This window comes from Rousettus aegyptiacus, unplaced genomic scaffold (assembly GCF_014176215.1).
Source record: "Rousettus aegyptiacus isolate mRouAeg1 unplaced genomic scaffold, mRouAeg1.p scaffold_m13_p_11, whole genome shotgun sequence".
NCBI classification, from domain to species: Eukaryota; Metazoa; Chordata; class Mammalia; order Chiroptera; family Pteropodidae; genus Rousettus; species Rousettus aegyptiacus.
In genome coordinates this window covers 34,957,407-34,979,201 of record NW_023416286.1, presented here as the reverse complement: position 1 = coordinate 34,979,201, position 21,795 = coordinate 34,957,407, and the positions used below count along the sequence as shown (strand labels likewise).

At 39.2% G+C, this 21,795-nt stretch overlaps 1 protein-coding gene across 8 annotated transcripts in view; it reads right to left on the bottom strand.

Moving 5' to 3' along the window:
• The window catches only part of DLC1 (DLC1 Rho GTPase activating protein), a 351,657-nt gene that overhangs the window by 9,489 nt on the left and 320,373 nt on the right, over positions 1-21,795 (bottom strand). For all 8 annotated transcript variants that reach the window (XM_036228700.1, XM_036228701.1, XM_036228702.1 and 5 more), the window contains 7 exons: positions 17,772-17,843; positions 12,910-12,991; positions 7,209-7,272; positions 3,721-5,147; positions 3,099-3,275; positions 353-512; positions 30-228 (listed from right to left, as the gene is read on the bottom strand). In XM_036228700.1, coding sequence (XP_036084593.1) covers positions 30-228; positions 353-512; positions 3,099-3,275; positions 3,721-5,147; positions 7,209-7,272; positions 12,910-12,991; positions 17,772-17,843 — 2,181 coding nt within the window. The remainder of the gene's footprint in view (positions 1-29; positions 229-352; positions 513-3,098; positions 3,276-3,720; positions 5,148-7,208; positions 7,273-12,909; positions 12,992-17,771; positions 17,844-21,795) is intronic.

Below are 21,795 nucleotides of genomic sequence, written 5' to 3'. Positions count from 1 at the left end.
TAACAGTGCGAAGATCAAAGAACACTTACACTGGTAGATCTGTAGGAAGGTTTCTGAGAGTTTGTTCGTCATTAGTGGCTCAGGAAGATCTCGAAAATACTGCTTCAGCATGTCCGCCACATCATAAGCAGACTGTCCCTCATAGTTGACACAATCCATGCCACTTTCGTTCATCTGGCGCAGAGCCTGAATCCGGGATTTGACACCCGATTTTCTGAAGAGCCCAACCTGTTAGGAGAGAAACAGTAACCGTCAAGACGAAAGCAACATTTTCACTACAGAAGTAGCAAAAGAAGCATGCAGCTGAGCTCCCTCGATCAAGTGGGAGCTGCGGGCGGGCGGTGGCTCTCACCTGATCCAGACAATGGTTGCGCAGGTAGCGCATGGCCTGCTGAATGCTCTGGGGCAGGGGCTGCCCCGTGCGCTGCACATTGACCGTCAGAGGGACCCCGAACACATTCCGGTCCTTGTAGTCTGGAACCTTGATCCTTTTCATGAACTTGGGCACAGCCCTGTTTGAAGAACATAGCGGGTGGAGATTTGTTTACTTGCCGGTCTACTTTTGTCCATCTCTGCAGGTAAACCCTGTGGGCCTTAGGCCTGTACTAACAGGGTGGCTATTTAAATTTAAATGAAATAAAATTATAAAATCAGTTCCTCAGTTGTACAAGCCTCATTTCAAGCACTCACTAGCCATTTGTGGCCAGTCGCTACCATAGTGAACTGAAAATTTAGGACATTCCCATCATCCCAGACGGTCCCACTGGACAGTGCTGTTCTAGATCTTCTAAGGGTTGGGGCTGTAAGGTCCAGTCACATTTCCTCAGTTGGGAGTTCTCCTTCTGCTCTTAACTCTTGAGGACGGGGTCTATATGCTTAAGGGAGCTGATGGGCTTCCTTAAAAAATGGTGGCACAGCAAGGAACAGAAGAAGAAAACACCACGTAATTAGGAACTTTGTGACAGAGTGTGAAAAACAAGTTCCCTTTGATCCTGAATATAGACAAGAATAATTTCTAATCTCTTGATGAGATCCAGAGTATTTAGGGTTAAAAGGATCAGGTAACACTGGATGAGAAAGCAGCAAATACGTGAAGTCAGTTCAACATAAGAAAAACCAACTCGACAGCTCAACAGTAAGGGCCAAGCGAATGACCCGAAGTCAAATAAATTCTCTAGCTGATGACCCTGGAGAATATAACATCTTTAGGTGTGTAAAGGAAAATGGAAAAGAACAATGAGGGTTCTGTGAGCTTAGTCCAGGCTCCCTTAACCAGGTCCAGCCCCAGCAGTACATGCAAAAGCCGGAAACTGGTGTCATGCATTTAACGCTGTCAAGCAGAATTTTCAGCTCTACAAACGACCTCTCCGAATGGGACAAGAAAGGGCCATGGATTGCACAATGCAAGGCTTTTACGTTTGGTTTTGACTCACTGGAAACACTGACCAGGACTCAAGAAGTATGGTGGACTTCCAGATTCTTGAGGGTTTGGTGGGAAGAGGGTGGGCAACTCAGAAATGAGAATGTAAAATATGCAGTTTTAAATAGCCAGCCGGGAAAATATGACTCTCCACACGGCAAGAGACAGACCGCTTTGACTTCTGAATGCTTACCAATAGCCATGGCATGGCACTGTTTATAGCTCTAGGAAAGGTAAAACTAAAATGCAGAGCCAAATTTGTATTTCCATACAGTTAAGTATATGGTATCATGGCTATAAACGTGCATAATACTCGCTTTGTCGGGGGAGAAAAGCCGAGCGGTGGAATGTGCAAGGAACACATTACGATCTCCGCCGAGAATCTGAAGCATGTGGGGATCAACCGGTCCATACTTATTTCTGTCATTCAGAACAAACAACTTCTGTATTTAGCAGGGCTCACATAATAACAGCCTTTGACCAGGAGGTACTTTGATGCTGAAGTTAAACTCACTACGAATCCTGAGGAGAGGGGGAGCCGGAGAGAGAAAGAGCAGTTAGGCTGCTTGACTGACTCTCTCAAGCAGCTCTGGTTGTGCAACTGAATAATAAACACTCGGAGTAGTGAAAAGAGTTCAGAATATCCAGCTGACACTGCAAATGCACTGCGATGTCATTTCTCTGCTTTGCACTGACAGCGAAAAATAAAGGTATGCACTTATTAGGTCACATCCATGACCCATCCAGCCCACCAGTTATACACAGGAAGGGCCATATTTTCTAAAGTAATTATGGGCAGTTCATTCAATACATTTTATCTCCATATATATTTTAGACTATAACATCTTAGAGTAGAGGATTCCTTAAACTTATTAATCACTGTTTAAGAGTCTTTGTTGGAAAAATACATAACCTAAAGTCTTTATAGTACGGGTAGCTTTTTGAGTGATGCTACAGTCACATCAAAAATGACTCCTAAAAACATATGATGGGATTATAAAGCCAATTACTGGACATCAAGCATTTCAAAGTTGGCCTCATTACATTGTATGACCTAAACCAGTGGTGTCTAACCTTTTTGGCACCAGGGACTGGTGCTCCTATGAGAATCTAATGCCTGGTGATCTGAGGTGGAGCTGAGGCGGTGATGCTAGCGCTGGGGAGCGGCTGCAAATACAGGTGAGGTCTGGCTCACTTGCCTGCCACTCACTTCCTGCTGTGTGGCTGGGTTCCTAACAGGCCACAGACCGGTACTGGTTTGTGGCCCAGGGGTTGAGGAGCTCTGATCAGAACAACATTTTCCCTTTCTTCCTTCCAAAATATGATCTGATACTGTACATATATTTACCTATCGTAGGCTGTTCCTACCACTAGCAAGAGAGCACCTGTACAACTCCATGGAGGAGTAATGCGTTCTCACCCCATAAACTGGCAATTCGTCACTCAGGGAGCTGAAAACTCAACCAACCAACCCCAAAGGTAATTCCCTAAAGCTAAAATGGCTTAAGCAGTATCAAATGATACTCTGTCTTAAGAAGGCAGAGACTGATTGCATTAAGATGGGAGACTAACGACAGTAAAAGGATAGAACTGTCATACACGCTCAGTGTAGGAAGAGCCTCAGGACCTGAATGAAAACATTTTCAATTACAGTTTATGGAGCAGTCTGAACTCTTACCAGCTGAAACCATGTTTATTGGAAGGTGTGTATTTCTCCAACAGGGCAGTTAACTTCAGGAGTGAGTATTTTTGCAGCAGGTTCATCTGGGCCACAGACTGGCAGTTAATCTGCAGTGATACAGAGTTTAAGCTCGGCCGATGAGAGCTCTGGAAACTGTGCCATCTCAGCCTGTGCCTGCGAGAGAAGAGCGAAGGCAAGTCAGTGAGTCAAGCTTTCTCATAGGCAGAAAGAGAAACAGCAGTGGGCTGCTCTCTGGCATCCTATCTCAGGGACCGAGAGGACTCGACTTCCCCCGCCCCCCATTACAACGAAGATAACATAAAATTTACCATCTTAACCATTTTTAAGCACATAGTTCAGGGGCGCTAAGGACCTTCGCACTGTGGTACAATCATTACCATCATCTATCCACAGAACTTATTTCATCTTCCCCAATTGAAAGTCCGTACCCATTGAACAATGTCTACTCTTTTTGGATGTTAGGATTTCCTGGACTGCCTCTTTCTTAGGCACCGACATGGCTACAAATGCCAGACTTAATGCCATTTCCCTTATACGGCAAGCGGAAGCAGCCCCTTCAACTCCTCTCCCCAGTTTGAAGAGAGAACAAAGCTTTTACCTATTGGACCGGGTCAGGGAGGCCCCCACACCAGAATCCCTTCTCTCTGGGATGTCTGAGGGCTCTTCAGGCTCATTCAGCGAGTTGCCTGTACTGTCCAGGTCACTGGGTGTGGCTCGGTCATTGTCCACATCCAGGTGTATCTGTTTGGGAGAGGACGGACACGGAGAGACCGAGTCCAGGGCTGAGTCCGAGTCTCCCTCATCTGAAAACTTCTCTGACCACTGGTTGACTATCCTCTGCATCCCATTCACGTGGTAGAGGATGTCATCCAGCTCAGGGAAGATGTCCTCGTTCTCCAGGTCAGCCAGGTCACCTGAGCTGGAATAGAGGATGGAGCCCGGCACGTTGTCATAGATACTCAGGCGGCTGCTCATGGAGCTGGAGGAATTGCGTCTCTTAAGCTCCTTGGGGCTGTCGCTGCTGTTTTCCCTCCTCAGGCTGATGTGGCCGGGGCCGTGGAAGCTTCCAGTCCTCCAGTTCACAGAGCTGTTATTCCCTGAGGGAGAGAAACTGCCATTGGAGAGGGCCTTGGGGAAAGTGCCAGGCTTGTGATCTTCTGGGATGTAGAACACTGTGTCCTCTGGGTAGCTCTCATGGTTTCGGAAGTTCTGCTCCACGACGTTGTTGAATGTCGACTGGTTGAAGGGATCAAAGCCCTCTAAGTACATGCCCACCCGCTTGTTGCAGGCGCTGAGGCTCCGGGTCCTGGTGACAGGACTGGGCGTGCTGACGGCGCTGCTGGTCTCAGACTGGCTGCTGCTGCTACTGGTCTGCGTGGAGTTGGAAACGCTCCTCTTGCGTACCATGGGGACGTTAATGTGGTTGCCATTGAGGGCGGAGATCTCCACGCAGTTCAGCTGCTTTAACTTCTCCTCGTCCACCCCCTCCTGCAGAATGGGTCCACTGATGATCAGCCCCAGCTTGGAGGGCGCCTTGTGCTTGCCGTGGTGGGAGCTCTTGAGCTTTAAGCTCTCCATGCGCTTCAGCAGGCTGCGCGTCTTGGACTTGTTGTTTTTCTCGTGGCCTTTCATGCTAAAGCTGAAGCTGGACAGTTCCTTGGGGGAGGGCAGGCTGCAGAAAGAGTCGTCGTTGCCCACGAAGTTGCCGGAGGAGGAGCAAACGCTAATGACCGAGTTAGTCCGCGGTGTCGCAGCGTCCCCACTGTGCGGCACGTGGGCGGGGAGGCTGCTGGTGCTGCTGAGGCTTCGGACAGAAGCCACCTCTTGGTGCTCGCTGAGGTCTGTCAGCATGCTTTCGTGGCTTGGGATGCTCTTCAGGTGGGGATCCTCTGGGGACCCAGGGACTGGGTCCTGCTTTGGAGAGAAGACATCGAACTCTTCAAGCCGGGACCACCTCTTGCTGTCCCGCTGGAAAGTCCATTTGCCACTTATTGCGCAAGGCTCATCCTCGTCTGAATCTTCACTCTGCAGAGACAGAATAAAGCCATGCATGGCGGGAACTGGCAAATAGCAGGAAGCAGGACATGCACCGAGGTCGGGCGGCGGGGGGGGGGGGGGGGGGGGGGGGAGGGGAAGGGGGCGGGGCAGGAGCCTGCTAATTCACCACCGGGGTTAATTCCCCCGTATTATATTTTATTTTTTTTTATTAAAAAGAAATAATGATGTATGTAAAAGAATGTAACAGGAAAAAGCCTGACCAAGTGTTTCAAGCTAAATAAGTGTTATTTTATGTAAACTCTGGGATCTATAGGCTGTTCTTTAATTGCCCACAGAGAAAACCTCTGCGATCTGTGAAAATTCCAGGCATGCAAAATATTTTGAACTGGAGTCAGCAACAGGTAGAACTCCCTCTGCTCTGCCTCCAACTTTGCTGTCTCGACAGTGTGTTTATATTCTCTTTTGCAATTAAAAGGGTAGCTTTCAAACACGAAGAAGAGTGGTAACTGAAGTTTCTTGCTACCCTAAAAGTTCACAAGATCTCCCAACAGACTAACAGAGACATCAGGTGAGGTAAGCCATCACATCTCTTTAGTTCAATACTATTCATCCTCTTACCTGTTCTTTTTCATTCCTTCTCCCACCAGACACGGGATCTAGAACTAATGCCACAAGTGTCCTGTGAAGTTTCAACTTCAGACATACTCCAGGCAATTTAAAGAGGCTTCACAAATGCCCAGTCCTGACAGCTTGTGACATTGACAAACACTAAGTAACATCTTTGCTGATTATGCTTGATGTATGGGCAGGACTCAGGGTTATGCTGTAAGACAGGCTATTGCATCTGAGCCAGCCTTTCAGGTGGACTATCAAAAGGCAGGATTCCGTATGACGCCTATCTTTCCCACTGGTGTGGAAAATATCATATGGCCCAAGTTTCACAGGACAAGTTGAGAGCATTAAACGCTGACCTGTAGCCTCCTCTCCACAGCTCAGTGGGTGTTGAGGTTCCAGTTCATTTGTTTAAACGGTTTAACTCCCCCAAGAAAGCAACTTGTTGCAGGTCAGGGACTCCAGGATAATTAAAATTTGTGCTCTCAACAGTCAGAAGTATGTTCTTGGACCAAACTCATTTTTGTTTACTCTAATTTGTGTCACTCACTCCTAGTACTACGCCCACCTCTTCTCTTAAGATCTCATAAAAGGTCCTCACATTTCACACACAGAAGAAAATACCAACCGATTCAGTTATGTGTCAACATTTGACTAGAATGTGTGGGATTTCCTGCCCTCCCTTCTCTCCCAATTCCTTTCATCCCTTCGAAACTCTTATCATTTGTCACTATCCTACAAGCCAGCCTTCAGTCGAACTTCTGCAGTTTTGAAACATACTATAGGAACTTTAATTATAATTTCTGTATGGGGGCAATGGAAAAGCCCCACCCCTTTACTATGAGGTAGGCATTGAGTTAACAAGGCAAAATATATGATTTGTTCAGATCAAAAACAATAGGAAAACTCAGAGATGACAAGGAGACTGGTGGTTGCCACAGGTGGGAGGTTTGGGTGGGTGAAATGAATGAAGGGTCTCAAAAGGTACAAACTTCCAGTTATAAAAAAAAGTCCTAGGGCTGTGATGTACTTGCATGGAACCATAGTTAGTAACACTGTATTGGCATATCTGAAAGTTGCTCAGAGAGGAGATCTTAAATTCTCACCATAAGAAAAAACAATTTGCAACTGTGTGGTGATGGATGTTAACTACACTTATCATGGTGATCACATCACAATGTATAAAACATTGACTCATTATGTTGTACACATGAAACTAATATAATATGTCAATCATGTCTCATTTAAAAAAAAAGTAGGAAAAACACCATTCATTGGTTCGCTGCAGCTACTAGTTATAACTACACAAGGCTACACAGTCTTTGGTAAACTTGACTGATTTAGAACATTAAACATGTACATGTTTGGGGAACGAGGAGGTAAGAGCTTGAAAACCAAAACCTATTATAAAATACATAATCCAGTTTCTGGTCTACGCTTTTTCCTCCCACGCTATTATACATTTTATATACTCACTTTCTTCCGATGAGGACTAATTTCCAGTTTCATCACCGCACATTTGTTTAAAGTATTTAGACGCCTACAGAACAAAGAAATAACATTAACAAAGATGAGACATCACTGATGGGTGGATAAATACTTTTTCCCAAACAGCTGACATGTTTAATAATTTTCTTTGAATCCATTAATATCTATAATAGAAGAGTATTAAAAACATCTTTAAAAAGTGAGTTTAAAAATACCTTTGTATTTCTTAGTTTTTTCATTTAAATTCAATGTTACTAGTATATAATAAAATGGCACACTGCTATGTATAGAACTGTCAGGTGCCTCTTATTTTTCACAGAGCAAACAACTCCCAGTGACCCTTAGCTTGAGCCATTCGGTAGCTCCATACATGCCAAGAAATAAAAGCCAGTGATATCTCCCTTCACAGGAACAGTAACAGCACCAAGGAACCCAGCAGAGCTCTTGGTAAAATTAACACTGTGTTCTATCTCATTAAAATTTATATTTAAAAATAACACATTTTTTAGTTGTCACCGACAAGTAATAATCTTTGATGCCTATTTAAAAATTGAAATCTTATACATAAAGGAAATTTAAGCCCTCTTTAATATCCTATTATTTGCATAACTTTCTGTATAGTACAGAATGTTTGGTATAGCCACAGAAATAGTGCAAATGATTACTAAAAAACTTGTATATTGAAGCTTCAAGGATCAAAATCTTCTAGAGTTCAAAAATAAGCACTTGAATCAGATTCTTCTTTGGAACAGGAGCCATATTATTTAACTTTCAATACTTACTCCCCACCTTTGCCAAACAGTTAATTTAGGGAAATAACTTAGATTCATCGAAAATAAAATTCTTTAAAAAAAAAAAACCCTCACTGGGAAATAGTGAACTAGCTGAAGAAAGAAACCCTTCATATATGCAGGAATAAACGATATGTAAAAGTGTGAGTGATAGCCCGTCTTCCAGAAGCTCATCATTTAGTCTTCCTCAAATGAACCTTTTAAGAATCTATAGTCTTGCATCATCAATTTTCCAATTTTTCCTATAATTGCAATTCTTCCGTTTCACAGGATAAGAGCATTTAATTCACACAAATTCAAACTGACCATGAGACCTCTTCAAGGCTTTACGTTTCTAATCCTGTTCTTGCAACTTGTCTAACAATTTTGACATGCAGGATAGAAAGTATTTTTGCCTACTGATAAGACTGCCTTTGATTTCATAGATTACATGGTAGCCTGCTTATAAAATAAACAAAGATAACCCAGAGCACCTATGTTCAGGAAAAATTCTGTTGATGGGGAGGGAAAGAAAACAACTAAGAAAAAGTGAGTGGATATAAGGTCCCTGGGGCATCAATTACTTAAATGACTTATACTCATAGTGTTTTAGTTCTCAAATGTTTTCAAGATTTGAAGAATCCGGAATGGTTACAGTTAGTCTTACGTCTGGGTTTCATTAATCAAACCTGTAACCAAATACCCATTTGACTTCATTTGGGCTTTAACGGTTGAGTGGTGTTTATAACCAAGTTTACTAGGCATGGAGGCCTATGGGGATGTGGGAGGGGGCTTACTTCACAAACTCTGGATTAGAGTCTAACAAAAAAGACCCAGGAGGCCAGTTTTATAAAAGTCAACATTATCTTTTTCTGTTGGTAATACCGAGCTAATGGCTTTTCAAATTTGAAGCCCAGGAGTTACTCCCTGGGGTTTCTGTGGGAATCATTTGTCCCTTAGGTACTCCAAAAAAAATGCCCACTGGTGGGACATTACAGACTTAGAGACAGACAACACTGACGCGAAATAACGTTTCCAGCTAGACGAGTCGGGGCCTCGCTCTGGGTCAGGTGCCATGCCTGTGCCTCCTGTGTTATTATTTCATTCGAGTTCTCACAACAACCCTATGGTGCAGATATTGCTATTGAGCTTCATTTTATAGATGAGGAAATGGAGCCTGAGAAAGGTCACAGATCTCGCCCAAGGCCGCAAGACTAAAACATGGTGGTTCTGGCACTCAAAAAATAGTATCTTCTCATTCCTTCCTCATATAGAAGTTAAACAAGATCATATATGTGAGCGGCTAATATCCTAAGTATGATTCCTCAAATGAGTGGTGTCACATACACCATCTGTCCAGAAGCTGAGGTTGTTCCTACCCCCCAGAGTCCTTGCAGGGCTCTCAGCTCCATAGGAATGTGTCAGTCTTATCTGCTGGTAACTTGTACCCTGCTCTGAAGGGGGAGGAAGCTCAAGGGTGGGTCACCAAGGGTTCAAGAGGTTTGCTGCAGGGAGCTGCAAGCACCCTGATAAAAGCATAGCAGGCAGGCATCTGGGCTTCCGTATTCAAAATGAAAACAGGGAGAAGTACAAGAGAAGCATGAGAAAAGAAAAAATAAGTTTCCAAGACCTGACAAAGAAAAACCTGTTCCAATTCTTTAAGATGTTTTCTTGGAATTAGTGCAATTGCTTTACAAAACTACTTGTTTCCCTTTTAATAGAACAGAAATAGTAACAAAGTTAAAACCTACTATATGGCAGGCTGCTTTACATAGCTTAGGCATTTCAAGGGCTATTTTACAACAAAGTGCAGGCCAAAGATGACAGTGTGGATATCTTTTTATCATTATACGATTATCACCTTATTTATGTAATTCTTTGTTGTGTTTATAGGAGTCAGTGGTAACTCCAAAGGAAAACAGCAATATGGAATATTTTTCAGAAGCTACAGAGAGATAAAGAACATTTCACAAGAGGTATTCTAACAGTAGGTCACAGTTTGTATTATTGTCTGCACATGCTTCAAGACAAGCAAGTCACTCTTCCGGTATTAATACTGAATGTGACTTGGCTTTATCTCGGGGTTGGATTATACAGCAAATTTAGCAAGACTGGGACAAAAGCCAATCTCTCCAAGGAAACGAATAAATAAACCCCTTACCAGTGTGCGCATAAGAATGCCGGTTAACAAATAAAATGCAAAACCCCGAGTAGTTCATTAATTACAAACTTTAGTCATTACCATACTTCATCTTTAAGAGAGTGTCATCATCATTCTCAAGAAAGCAGTAAATCTACACACAAGTCTTCTGCCCGAAGTAGACTATATTAACAGATCAGCTCCTACCAGATTTTTGACCAAAGGAGCTGTTAGATCTGCAAATGTTATAAGTATACAGATGTTTATAATAAATCCTTAAGTAGAACACTAGCATGCAAACAGGGGCACTTGTAACATCTGTTGTGTCTGTGTGTTGGGGGTAGAGGTGGTGGCAGGAAAGGAAAACCATGTAGGAATTACTTTATTTAAAGTAAATTGAAAGAAAAGTTTTATTTAAAGCAAAAAATATTAACTTAGATATTTAACATTTTACTAAAGCAAAAGTTCAACTGAGTTTCTGTAATATTCCCTCTACATTTAAAACCAAGTGCTCAAAATATTTCAACAAGGCAGAATTTCAAAACCACATTATAGCTTCATTGTTTGCTGGTCCCTGAATTCCATGGGCTGAGAAAGTACGTGGATGAGGCTAGCAGCAAATGAGATGAATATCACATCAACAGTAAGACAAGTATCTCCCACTATTCTGCTGACAGCTCAGAACTTGCAGTGCATTTCAAAGGAAGATACATTACAATGTAGAAGGCTACCACTGTTTCTCAAACATTTGTTTAGGCCTCTCAAAAAGAGTCATTTTCCATGAAAAGTCTATTTATATAAACATGTGGACAAGGACCCCTGGGTTTTCCATTACAAACAAGTTGATGGCTGTTACTGGCACTTGGACATCCATTACCACATTTATTCTCACATGTAACCTATGACATACTTTTCTATGCATAAGAGAAAACTGAAGCCCAATCAGAACATGCTGCAGGGTCCAAACTCAGGTCAAGGTCTAGTTGCGTTTAGGCTTTTCACAAAAGATCTAGGAGCTCAGATTTTTCTCTTTAAAGGGTAGTAACTTCTCAAATGGTACATAAAGCCAGTGGAAATCATGAAGTACAGAGGATGCCCTTCTCCTCAGAGTAGCGAAATGAAATTTCAAATTGATATTAAAAATATATATACATATATACATACATACATATATTATTCAAGGATCTAATCATGACCCTTGGGTTACAATGCTGCAGTGATATTCTTATGACCCAGGAATTCCTAAGCTGTTGTTGCTGTTTAGGAGGCCCACTCACCAAGTGGCTTATAATGTATGAAATGGATAATGCGATGCAATGCATTATATTTCCTAGGATACATTATATGAGCAGCCTCATTTCTGTGCACTATCACCTATGATGAACTGAAAAGAAAGAAATTAGTTCTGCAGCACAGCTAAGCATTAAAATATTTAAAAAATGTCTGCAGTAGTTTATATTCCAGACGCTGACTTCTTCCCTCCTAGACTGCACTAGTTTTTCATTTTTTCATTCCAGAGGATATTTTTTTTTTCATTCCAGAGGACATAGCTATGATATTACATACTACGAGGAATTGGAATTAAGTTTCTTTCAGAAAATGTGCACAAACCCTGGACATTTTATTTATATTTATATTTGGAATTCAAAAGTGATAGTGCTTCTGGGGTTCATACGGTATTTTTTTTCTTTCTTAAATTATGAGAACTAGTCCATTCCATACACCATTCTAAGCATTCCACCTATCTTTCCTTAAAACCACTGCTTAAGTTGTGCTTCAAAAAAACCATCGTATTACATAAGAAAGGCAAAAAATAGTACTTTCACAGAACTACCACTGTTTTCTTTGCCTACAAAGGGGAAATACATACTGGAAATTATGATGTTTTTCCAAGTTAAAATAAATACTTAAGTTAAAAGAAAATTAATTTTAATTTTATAATCAAATCAGCATGTAAATTTTGTCTGGGTATGATTTTTCCTCCAGAATCTAACTTTTATGCTATTAAGTTTTGAGAAAAATTACAAAGGATGAAAAACTTAAAATGAATAAAATGTCATGAAGAGTTTGACAGGATATACCAGTGTCCCATTCTTGTCTGCTACGCGTTTTATTACTTCCACGTCACTAAAACCTAGCCTTAAGATCCACCAGAAAAGGAACAAGGATGTCTGACAGTTTTATTCACATTTCATATCCATGCTCATTTACTGTCCATCCACTGTATGTTAAAGGCTGTGTTGAGTGATTTTACAGCCTTAGTTAATCTCATTGTTACTATGTTGTACCTGGTAAAGCTAAACAGGTTCAGAGAAACTTTCTTGAAATTCAAGCAATGGTCTTCCTGACTCTAATCTGCCATAATCCTCCCATCCTCATTTATTTGTCTGAATGTGTTATTTCCATTAAATATAACAGCAGCTTCCATTCTGTTAGCCTGTGGTTGGGGATGTGCAGTCAATTACACTGCCTTTTTAAAAACCCTGTTCCAAGTTTCAGAACCATCTGAAGTTAGGTGTTTCAGCAATCATATGGTATCGAATGTAGTGGTATTACGTGAGTACCTCGTAGGGCAGTGCTATTTTCAAGGTAATACTAAATAATAGGATTTTACTTATTTTAATTAAAAGACCTATGATTTTTAATGAAGTGAATAATTATACCCTAATCAAAGAACTGACATAATTAGTTAGAACAAGAGCAAAAACCATCTCAATAATAAGCACTCTGTTCTTAAAAAAAAAGAAAAGGAAAAAATGCTTAAAACATTTCCATTTACCTGCATAATGCCTCAATGGCATCTCTGTCCAAAAAATCATGCTCCCTCTTGACCAAGGAAATATCAATGGGGAACAGGAGATCTGAAAAGGCAAACACATAGAAAAACACAAATACATTTATTGAGCACTGCAGGTTCTTGCCAAATTAGCCTAGTTTAGCAAAGCGGGGAAGATACTCCAAAATAATTTTGAATACCTACTGTATGCAGGACACCTCATTGCCTACCCAGTGCTATGGGAGAATAAAGCAGCTTAAGAGAACTCTGTATGTGTCCTAAAGGAGCTTAGGATCTAAAGTGGTCTGGAGACTAAGGTATCGCTTCATGTCAAAGATAAGTGGTTCAAAACACTCTTCCGACTTTAAACAAATCAGCAGGCAATAGACTCCTGCTATATATAAATTATAATTTAAGCCAAAAGGAATACCAGAAGGATGCTCCCTTTTAATGTGGCTTTTTTCCCCACCCTTTTCTCATATGTGTCTTCATTCACATATGACCAGGGAAGAGGTCAAGGAAAACTGGGCCAAGAAGTAGAGAACAATGACAAGTGGTGGTAAAAGGAATCTAACCATTCGCAGGACATCGAAAACTAAAGAGAATTCAGGATATGCTATTTTTTAGACTGATATTAGCACTTCCATATGGCTTTTCAGGAGTTTATATAACTCTCCCTAAAACAAAAGGCCATCTATAAAACAGATTGCTATAGAGTTTCAAATCCCTTAATCTGTATTGTTCAATACCCTTCGAATACTGAAGAGTTCTATGAGAACTGAATAGCAAAACGAGGTAGAGAGTCAACTCAATGTAAGAATTCCCTTCCCTATCCTTTGTTGATAAGTATATTGAAGAAGTTAGGGAGAAGACCAGCAGCACCACTAGAAATTTACAATAGCTCTGGAATTACCAAGAGATAAAAGCACGTTATCTCTCTTTAGAGGTCCAGCTATTAGGGTAAATGGGCCTTCCTATGTATTACTGAATGCTTCTATAATATCATGCGTAAGAGTCTTGTGCAACTCCATGGGTCAGGAATGGACAAGATAAGTGAGTAGAGAAGAAACTCAAGATTACTTATAACCTAAAAAAAAAAAAAAAAAAAAAATCCCTTTTGCCTCCAAAATGGCTAATGCTGCATACTAGACTGGGCTCGGCTGTTAGTAGATGTGAGTAATTAATAATGTTCTAGTTTTTGGGTTGACTGGGGAATGCATGATTGCTTCTGAATTTTTTATGGTTTCTAATTTGTCATACTGTTTTTACAGGATGGTATGGAGCCTTTTATTCTTAGTAATTTATTTTCTAGGGATAATGCTTAATACCTTTTTTCTTTTTACAATATTGAAAAGTAACAAAAGTATTATAGTCAAATCTTTTTTCTGAAGGCTGGAGTTTTAGATTACTGACACTGTTTCCTGAATGATAGCACAGGCAGACCAATGGAGTAGCTATAGCCCAGAAATTTATAAAGAAATATATGAAATTTAGTATTGCAGGATTATATCTCTTCATTAAATTATATACAAAGTCTCTTAGGAAAGTGCTTAGTGGCACCATTATAATGGAAATAAAAGAGGGGGCTATTAGTGAATGTAAACTCTTAGTAAATATAATCAAGACTGACTATAAAGCTGTACTAAGGTTGCTGCATTATATTTCATTTTAAAAAGACACCAAAAACTCTAAGTATTAAATAATAGAGGTGATACTAAAGAATGTAGATCACAAGCCTGTTGAGTGTATATGAGACAGCAACTATGTTATTTTAGCAATTCCTAACTTAGTGTACCCAAGGCTGTATTTTAGATTACTTTCCTGATTCAAATTAACTTTAAAATTCTATTTTTAAATTCTAGGGTAGATAAAGACTAAATGCAAGAGAAAAATGAAGTAATTAAATCGATAATTTTTCTCTTACTTGCCTAGACTCTTTTTTGCAAGGACTGGCTTCTAAAAGATGGTGGTTTATTGACATACGGAAGAAGATCTCCGAATGCTTCAGGTTAGGATTTAAATTTCCAGTTTGAGTTTAAAGGCAGGAAGTAAAATAAAGCTATACCGGAAGACAAGGAATGTGTGGAGTGTGTGTTCTATGCACCCTGCACATAGTGGCAGGATTAAGGGAGAAATTATAGCCCAGAACAATATACCTCAAAAGCAGGCTCATGCTTCAAAAGACCTGCACATGTGAAGGGATCCTGAAATGTAACGTGTGAATATGCAGTCTGCATTTCAGGATTTGGGAAGACGTAAGACAGAGACGGGAACTGGGTCTTAGCAAACATACACATCACAAGAAAGTGCCGCTTGGCAGCAAATCAACACCAAAAATGAACATAATTGAAGGAAATTTAGTTTCTAAACAGGAGAACAAAAGGAACAAAAAGACAGCCCTGTTACTGCCACTGCAAATGCAGTTATCTTTCCCAATCTCCAGTAGAGCTGTGAACTGAAAATCTAATAGAATGTTGGTTTCCCTCCCCACAAAGTCCTACTGAAGGACAGAGATACTCGAAATAGTCACAGGTCAAAAATTCTCTCTAAAGGAAAGATAAGCAGCATCATCCATCATAATAAGCATGAGGGTAACCAAACATCTTAAAAGAAAAAAAGGAACTGGAGATATTCTCTGTAATGACAAACAGTAAAATATTTTACACAGTCTAATAAAATAATTCTGAATCCATCTTCATGGGAAAATCATATATTCAATCAGAGCTATGATAAGAAAGATCAGAGATTGTAAATTAGGTAGTGAATTAATTTAGCTGAGTGAGCTAGGGAAATAAAAACTACCCCTATGGTCTCTGCTCCATTAGTTTCTAGGGAGTATCCCCCCACCCAACTCCACATCTCTCTTCAAGGCAACCTACTGGTCATGTCTAGCGCTTACACACACACACACACACTATGTCCATTCTTAACTCATGGAATTTTTCTCATGTGTTAAAGAATGGTGGTACTGACCCCTGGCTCCAACTGAGAGCCTACCACCATTGTTACAGGAAGTAGTCTGCTCGTTACTATCCAAGAAGGAGAGAAGAGCTAAAAACACATTTAAAAACCACTAGTTATTGTAAGAAGAGCTGAACATCCCTGGTGCAAAATTCAAAAGACATCATTTCAACTGAATCTTTTAGAGATTTTTGTCACATGGTGAGTATCTCACAGCATCTTAACTGATGAAAAGATTTATTTTTGAAAAGGGTAAATCAACCGAAATTATGTTTGCTTTTTGAGATTTTTGGCAATCCCTTAAAGGTCTTCTTTGAGGTTTGAACTGTTTTGTTTTTATAAAATATGTAGTAGTATCTACCACAGTACCGGGCATCCTTGCTGGTCCGGAATTACTACTAGCTGGTTGATTAGTTGAATGGATGGATGAATGAATGAGAGACACCTAGTGTCATTATCTCAGTAGTTAAGAAAACAAAGAATGCTCAAGTTGGATATCATTTAATTTACTCTCGATTTAGGAATTGCTTTACTATTCACCCAATCTTTGCTTGAAAATTACTTATAAAATGGAGTTTGCTAGTTCACAACTGTAATTCTTTTTAAATGATTTCATACAGAGTATAATAACACTTCCATTTAAATGGACAGCCTAGTCATCTCTCTGTGCAGGGCACACTCTACCCATGCTGGGCTGCCAGGGGCTCAGAGAATGAGGGAGACTAGAGGAGCTGCTCACCCTCGGCCTCAGCACCTGAGTGATCCCCAGGGCGCTGATGAGAAAATGAAGTAGTAAAAATTCTGCCTAGATCTTGATTTTTAAAAAGAGGTCTATTTTTTCTTAATTAAAAAAAAAAAAACTGAAAGCCATAGAAGAAATACTTTTTATCAAATGACAATCTAAAGAAAAATGAAAAGCCTAATTACAAACTAGATAAATATATCTGCAACGCATGACCAACAGAAGCTTAGTGTTTAGAATAAAGAGCTCTTACGATTCATTAAGAAGAGCACTATCAACTCTAGAGAAAAATGGGCAACACATTTTACAGAAGAGAAAACATGTGGCCAGATTATATGAAGAAACATGTGCTATATTATTAATGATTAGGGAAATAGAAATTGAACTCTGTAAGATATCATTTTATAGCTACTTGACTGAAAAAAATTAAAGTCTGACAATCTCAAGTGTTGAGAGCACTGGAAAGCCAGGATCTTTATATACTACTGGTAGGAGTGAAAATCGGTGTAAGCACATTTGAAAAACTTGAGTTATAACATCGAACATACATATTCTTATTATCAGCAATTCTACTCCTAAGTATACATGCATGAGAAGTTATTGCACATGTGCCACAAGAATATAAGAATGAACAAGAATGTTCTTAACAGTAGAGTTTATAAAAGCAAAACAAACAAAAAAATGCCCACTAGAGTGTATATACGAATAAACTGTGGTATCCACACCATGGAGTATTATGCAGCAGTCAAAGCAAATGAACTACAAGGACACAGAGTATGGAAGAATCCTAATAGGTGAAAATATTAAATCCTACAGGATTACATAGAGCACAATACCCATTTTATAAAGAAAAAACAAGTTTATAAAATACATTTTAGGAAAACGCAATGATAATGATAAAGAGGTTGTAAGATGATGACTTTGAGTAGATAGAAAGGTGACAGAGGGATCGAATGGGAGAACACATGGGTATGTTATTATCGAGATCCTAGTTTTAGTTTTTGGTGGTGGGGATCTTAGGTGCGTGCTACATTGTTTTTTTTTAAATCACTGAAATATGTAAATAAATAATGAAATACCTGAAAATAAATAATAAATCAATAATAATCATGAACCAAGGATATGATGATGCTAATTAAAAATAAATGGCAGTTTGGCTCACCTTCATAAAGCTGTGCGTACTGGGGGAAACCTGTTGCTCGAAGCCAATCACAAGCTTCTTTTGCTTCAATTTCTAGAACAGAACAGAAGAAAGATAAAAATATTAGGTCATGTGTACCTCAGCATGCTTCTTCCTTAATAAACTTTGATTTTGTTATATAACTCTGATGTTTACTGAAAATGGATATGCCAAAAATAATCCATTTAATTTAAATGGTTTAATATTTTGTGCATATTTTTAGACTTTTAAAGATGTATATAATTATCCATCTTTCCTTTAAATAATTAATTTTAAGGCTGGATGGCCTAACCTGATTTACTTTTCATAACAAAAGTCCACCAAGTACATCTTGACACCTTGGAAGAGAACTAAGCTGACCTAAGGAAGAGAACTGCTGCCCAATGGGATGCCAGGAAAGGCCCTGGTCATGTGACCCTGTGCCTCTAGGTGCACCCTACATTAGGTGACCCAGAGGGCATTAAGTCAATAAATCCCATGATCTTGGCAGGCTGAAATGCCTAATAAAGCTCTATTTCCCTGTGATTAACATCTTGCAGATAGTATTAATAAACAGAAAGGCCAAGAGCAACTGACACACTATGTTCAAACTCACTCAAGCACATATTTACAATCCTGTTAAAGCTGACTCACAGAGGCCATGTGGGGCACATTTATTAGTCTGTCTGCACAAAGAATATTCTTTCAATTCTTCTTCCCACCTTCCTCAGGCCATGAGAGTACTTAGGTATCTAAGACTGTTCTTGAGTTTATAAATGTCTCAACATTGCTTAATTTGTTCCAGATTCAAGGCTTCATGGAGCATCTCTGAGTCAGATGGGAGGTAGACAGCCCATTTTACAAGAAGTATACATATCTTACTTTTGTCTAGTAACTTTATGGTTTCAAAGCATTTTTTTGACTGTTAATTTTATGAGCTCCTTGACCTTTAAAGAAAGGTAATTATAAACACTCACACCCATTAATGCAGGTAGAAATGTCTTTTTTTGAGCGGGCCAAAGAGAAAAATAACCTGCTATGTTCTGATGAGTCAATAACCAAACTAAAAACAATTACGGCAGTAGAGTGGAAATAAAGACATGGCAAAGTTTACTTCCATGAATCTTTTCAGGGTATACTAAAAGCCAGGACTGAATTGGGGGTGAAAGATAAAGTGACCTAAATGTGTAAGAAGCTTGATGTCTGTACTGAGTAAAAAAAAAAAAATATGTAGAATTGTCCAATGTGAATTATCTGTGCTTAAATTTTTTCATGTATTTATATCCATACTTTGTCTCATAAGGAAATTAAGGATGTTTGAATAAAATCAAAGAACAGATATTTTCTAGAGTATATTGCTAGAAACATATATAAAAGCTCAACATTTTATTTTAAAGAATGAGAAAACTACTTTTTCTCTGTCTCTGTGGCCCCTGTTCATAGATATATATAGAAAGGAAAAAAAGCTGTTTGTTTTTTAAAAATATTTTCAATAAGTCACTTCTTTTGACTATTTAGAGGTTTATTTCTGTTAAACAGATTGTCAGACACTTAACAATAGATTGTTAAAAAAGTAAATGTTCCTGCTCTCTTAATGTTTTACTTGACAAGTGGTGAATAACAAGAAATTCTCAGTGTCCACCCTTCTTTGATTATGTTCAGACATAACACCAGGTCAGCACACACACACACACACAAAAGCCTTAATTAGACAGAATTCATCAGCCAATATTGCCACCTATTTGAGCGTGTTCCAGATTTTTTTTTTTTTATTAAAATGGCTTTATACCAAGAGGTATGGAAGATATAAGGTATTATTTATCTAAAAAAGTTTGACGTTTATTTATGTAGTACTTTACAAATTACAAAGTGTTGTCACATATATTATTTATTTAAGGTCCTGCAGTGATTTCAGGAACTCATAAAAGCCTACTGCTGTCTTGTCACTCTCTTATTCATTTTCCACCACTAAGAAAATGAAACGCCCCCAAAATAACCAAAAATTGATCTAAAAAACTGTGTCATTCTTCTTAGGGCCACTTGGGTAGAAAAAAACGATGTGAAAAGGTGAAGGTTTGCTTCTCTAGAAGACAATTTAATTGGCTAAAAAGCAGTACCTTCAAGGTACTTTTATCCTTCCTTTCCTTATACTAAAATAGATGAGAATCTATCTTTCTTTTAGATATAAAACTAGAGGAATAGACAAGCCTATATCTATCTTACATCTAAAAATGTTGACTCATGAAAACTTAAGCTGTATAACAAATGAGAACTTGACCTGCTGTTCCTATAGAAATCAGAATCAGAAAGTAGTTAAAATTGTAAAAAATTGTTACTGATTTTTTAAATAAATGGAAGTTATTGACTTCATTCCCACCCCTTTCCAATTACTACCAAGAGAAAATGGTAACAAGTATTGACTTTTTAAAAAAATCTATTTTTTTCAGTTTATTTACTATGAAATGAACCGACGTCTACACCCAAGACAGAGTGGGAATACCCTTTCATGTTTCACCCCTCTGACCTAAGCCACTACTTTCACTCTCATCTCCTAACTGAAACTCCAGGTCTCTAATTCTCTCCTCTCTCAGAGAATCCATCTGACCCTGGCTCATCAAACTTCCTGTTACAGTTTTGATCTCTCTCCCTCATAAACTTCACTAAAGCTCTATCTATCGCTTGGAAAATCAAGTCTAAACACCTCCACATGATTTTCAAGGCTCTCCATGTGGCACCCAACCTAATTTTTTAGCTCCCTGTACTTCCTCTATATCCTAGCCTAAGTAAACTTGGTGCTCATCTCCCCACATATCACAGTGCCTTCCCTGGTCTGAAATGCTCTCCTATCCTGTCAATGTCATATTTTACTCATCCTTCAAAGCTTAGCACAAATGCTGCCTCCTCCGGGCAGTCTTTCCAGATGCCTCCCCACAATTTTATCAATGGCTAACTTTTATTGAATGCTTATTATGTGAAGGAATTAAGCACTTAACACATATTAATTCATTTATTCCTCATATTGATCCTAACACATGGATTACGTATATGTTTCATTACTTTAGTCACTTGGGCATTCTTGATTTTTGGAGGCCTAAAACTGGCAATCAGCATATGACCTCTTCAGTGTATGTGAATGGTGGTGTGAAAACTACGAGGACAATTCTTAAAATTATTTTTAAATTTATTATTTTTCAATATGACAACTTTTTAAAAACATTCTCCACTGGGCAGAAAATGCCATCAGAAACTAAAAATACAATGGAAATACAATGATACTTTTATACTTGCATTTTCTCTAAGCAAATAACAGACAAATGTATTGAGGAGGAAACAGGAAATTTTTATTGGAAACAGCTTTAGTGGTTCGTGGTATTAAGTGAATGAAGTCCAGGAGACCCTTTCATGTATGGCTGGGAACTATTGGGCCATATTTGCACATTTCCTGGCATAATGAGATGACCCTATCTTGCTCTTACCCCTCAAGGGTAAGTGAGACAGAAATTCCCCAACCCCGTCATCACTCTGCTGAACTCTTAGCCCATTGAGCAACAGTAATTGGCTGGAAGCAGGATGTGACTACTTCCACCTTCTGTTTGCTCTGTCTTCACAGTTGGTATTCTCAGGCTCCCCGCTTTCTTTAACATGATACCATAATCGGCACTCAAGGCAAATGCTACCAGGAATTTATCCCTTAAATACAAATCTAAGGAATTGGAGGACTAATTCAGATGAAGAACCATGACTCGAATCTCCTTTCTCTTTGCAATTAATAAAAGTCAATGTTAAACACACACAACTGCCAAAGACCGATTATTAGGAGTTACCTATGAAAAATAAATTCTAGCTGGGACAAGTCAGATGGCAGTATGTACATCTTAATATTTATTAAATCCTGATTTTTTTAAATCACAACAAAGGTTTTGATTGGCAACTAGCAGCATTCTTATGTGTCTTAAAAAATCTGCTGTGCATATTCTGAAATAAACCAGTATAGGAAGCTTCTGAAGAGCCTGTTGATACTAATTCG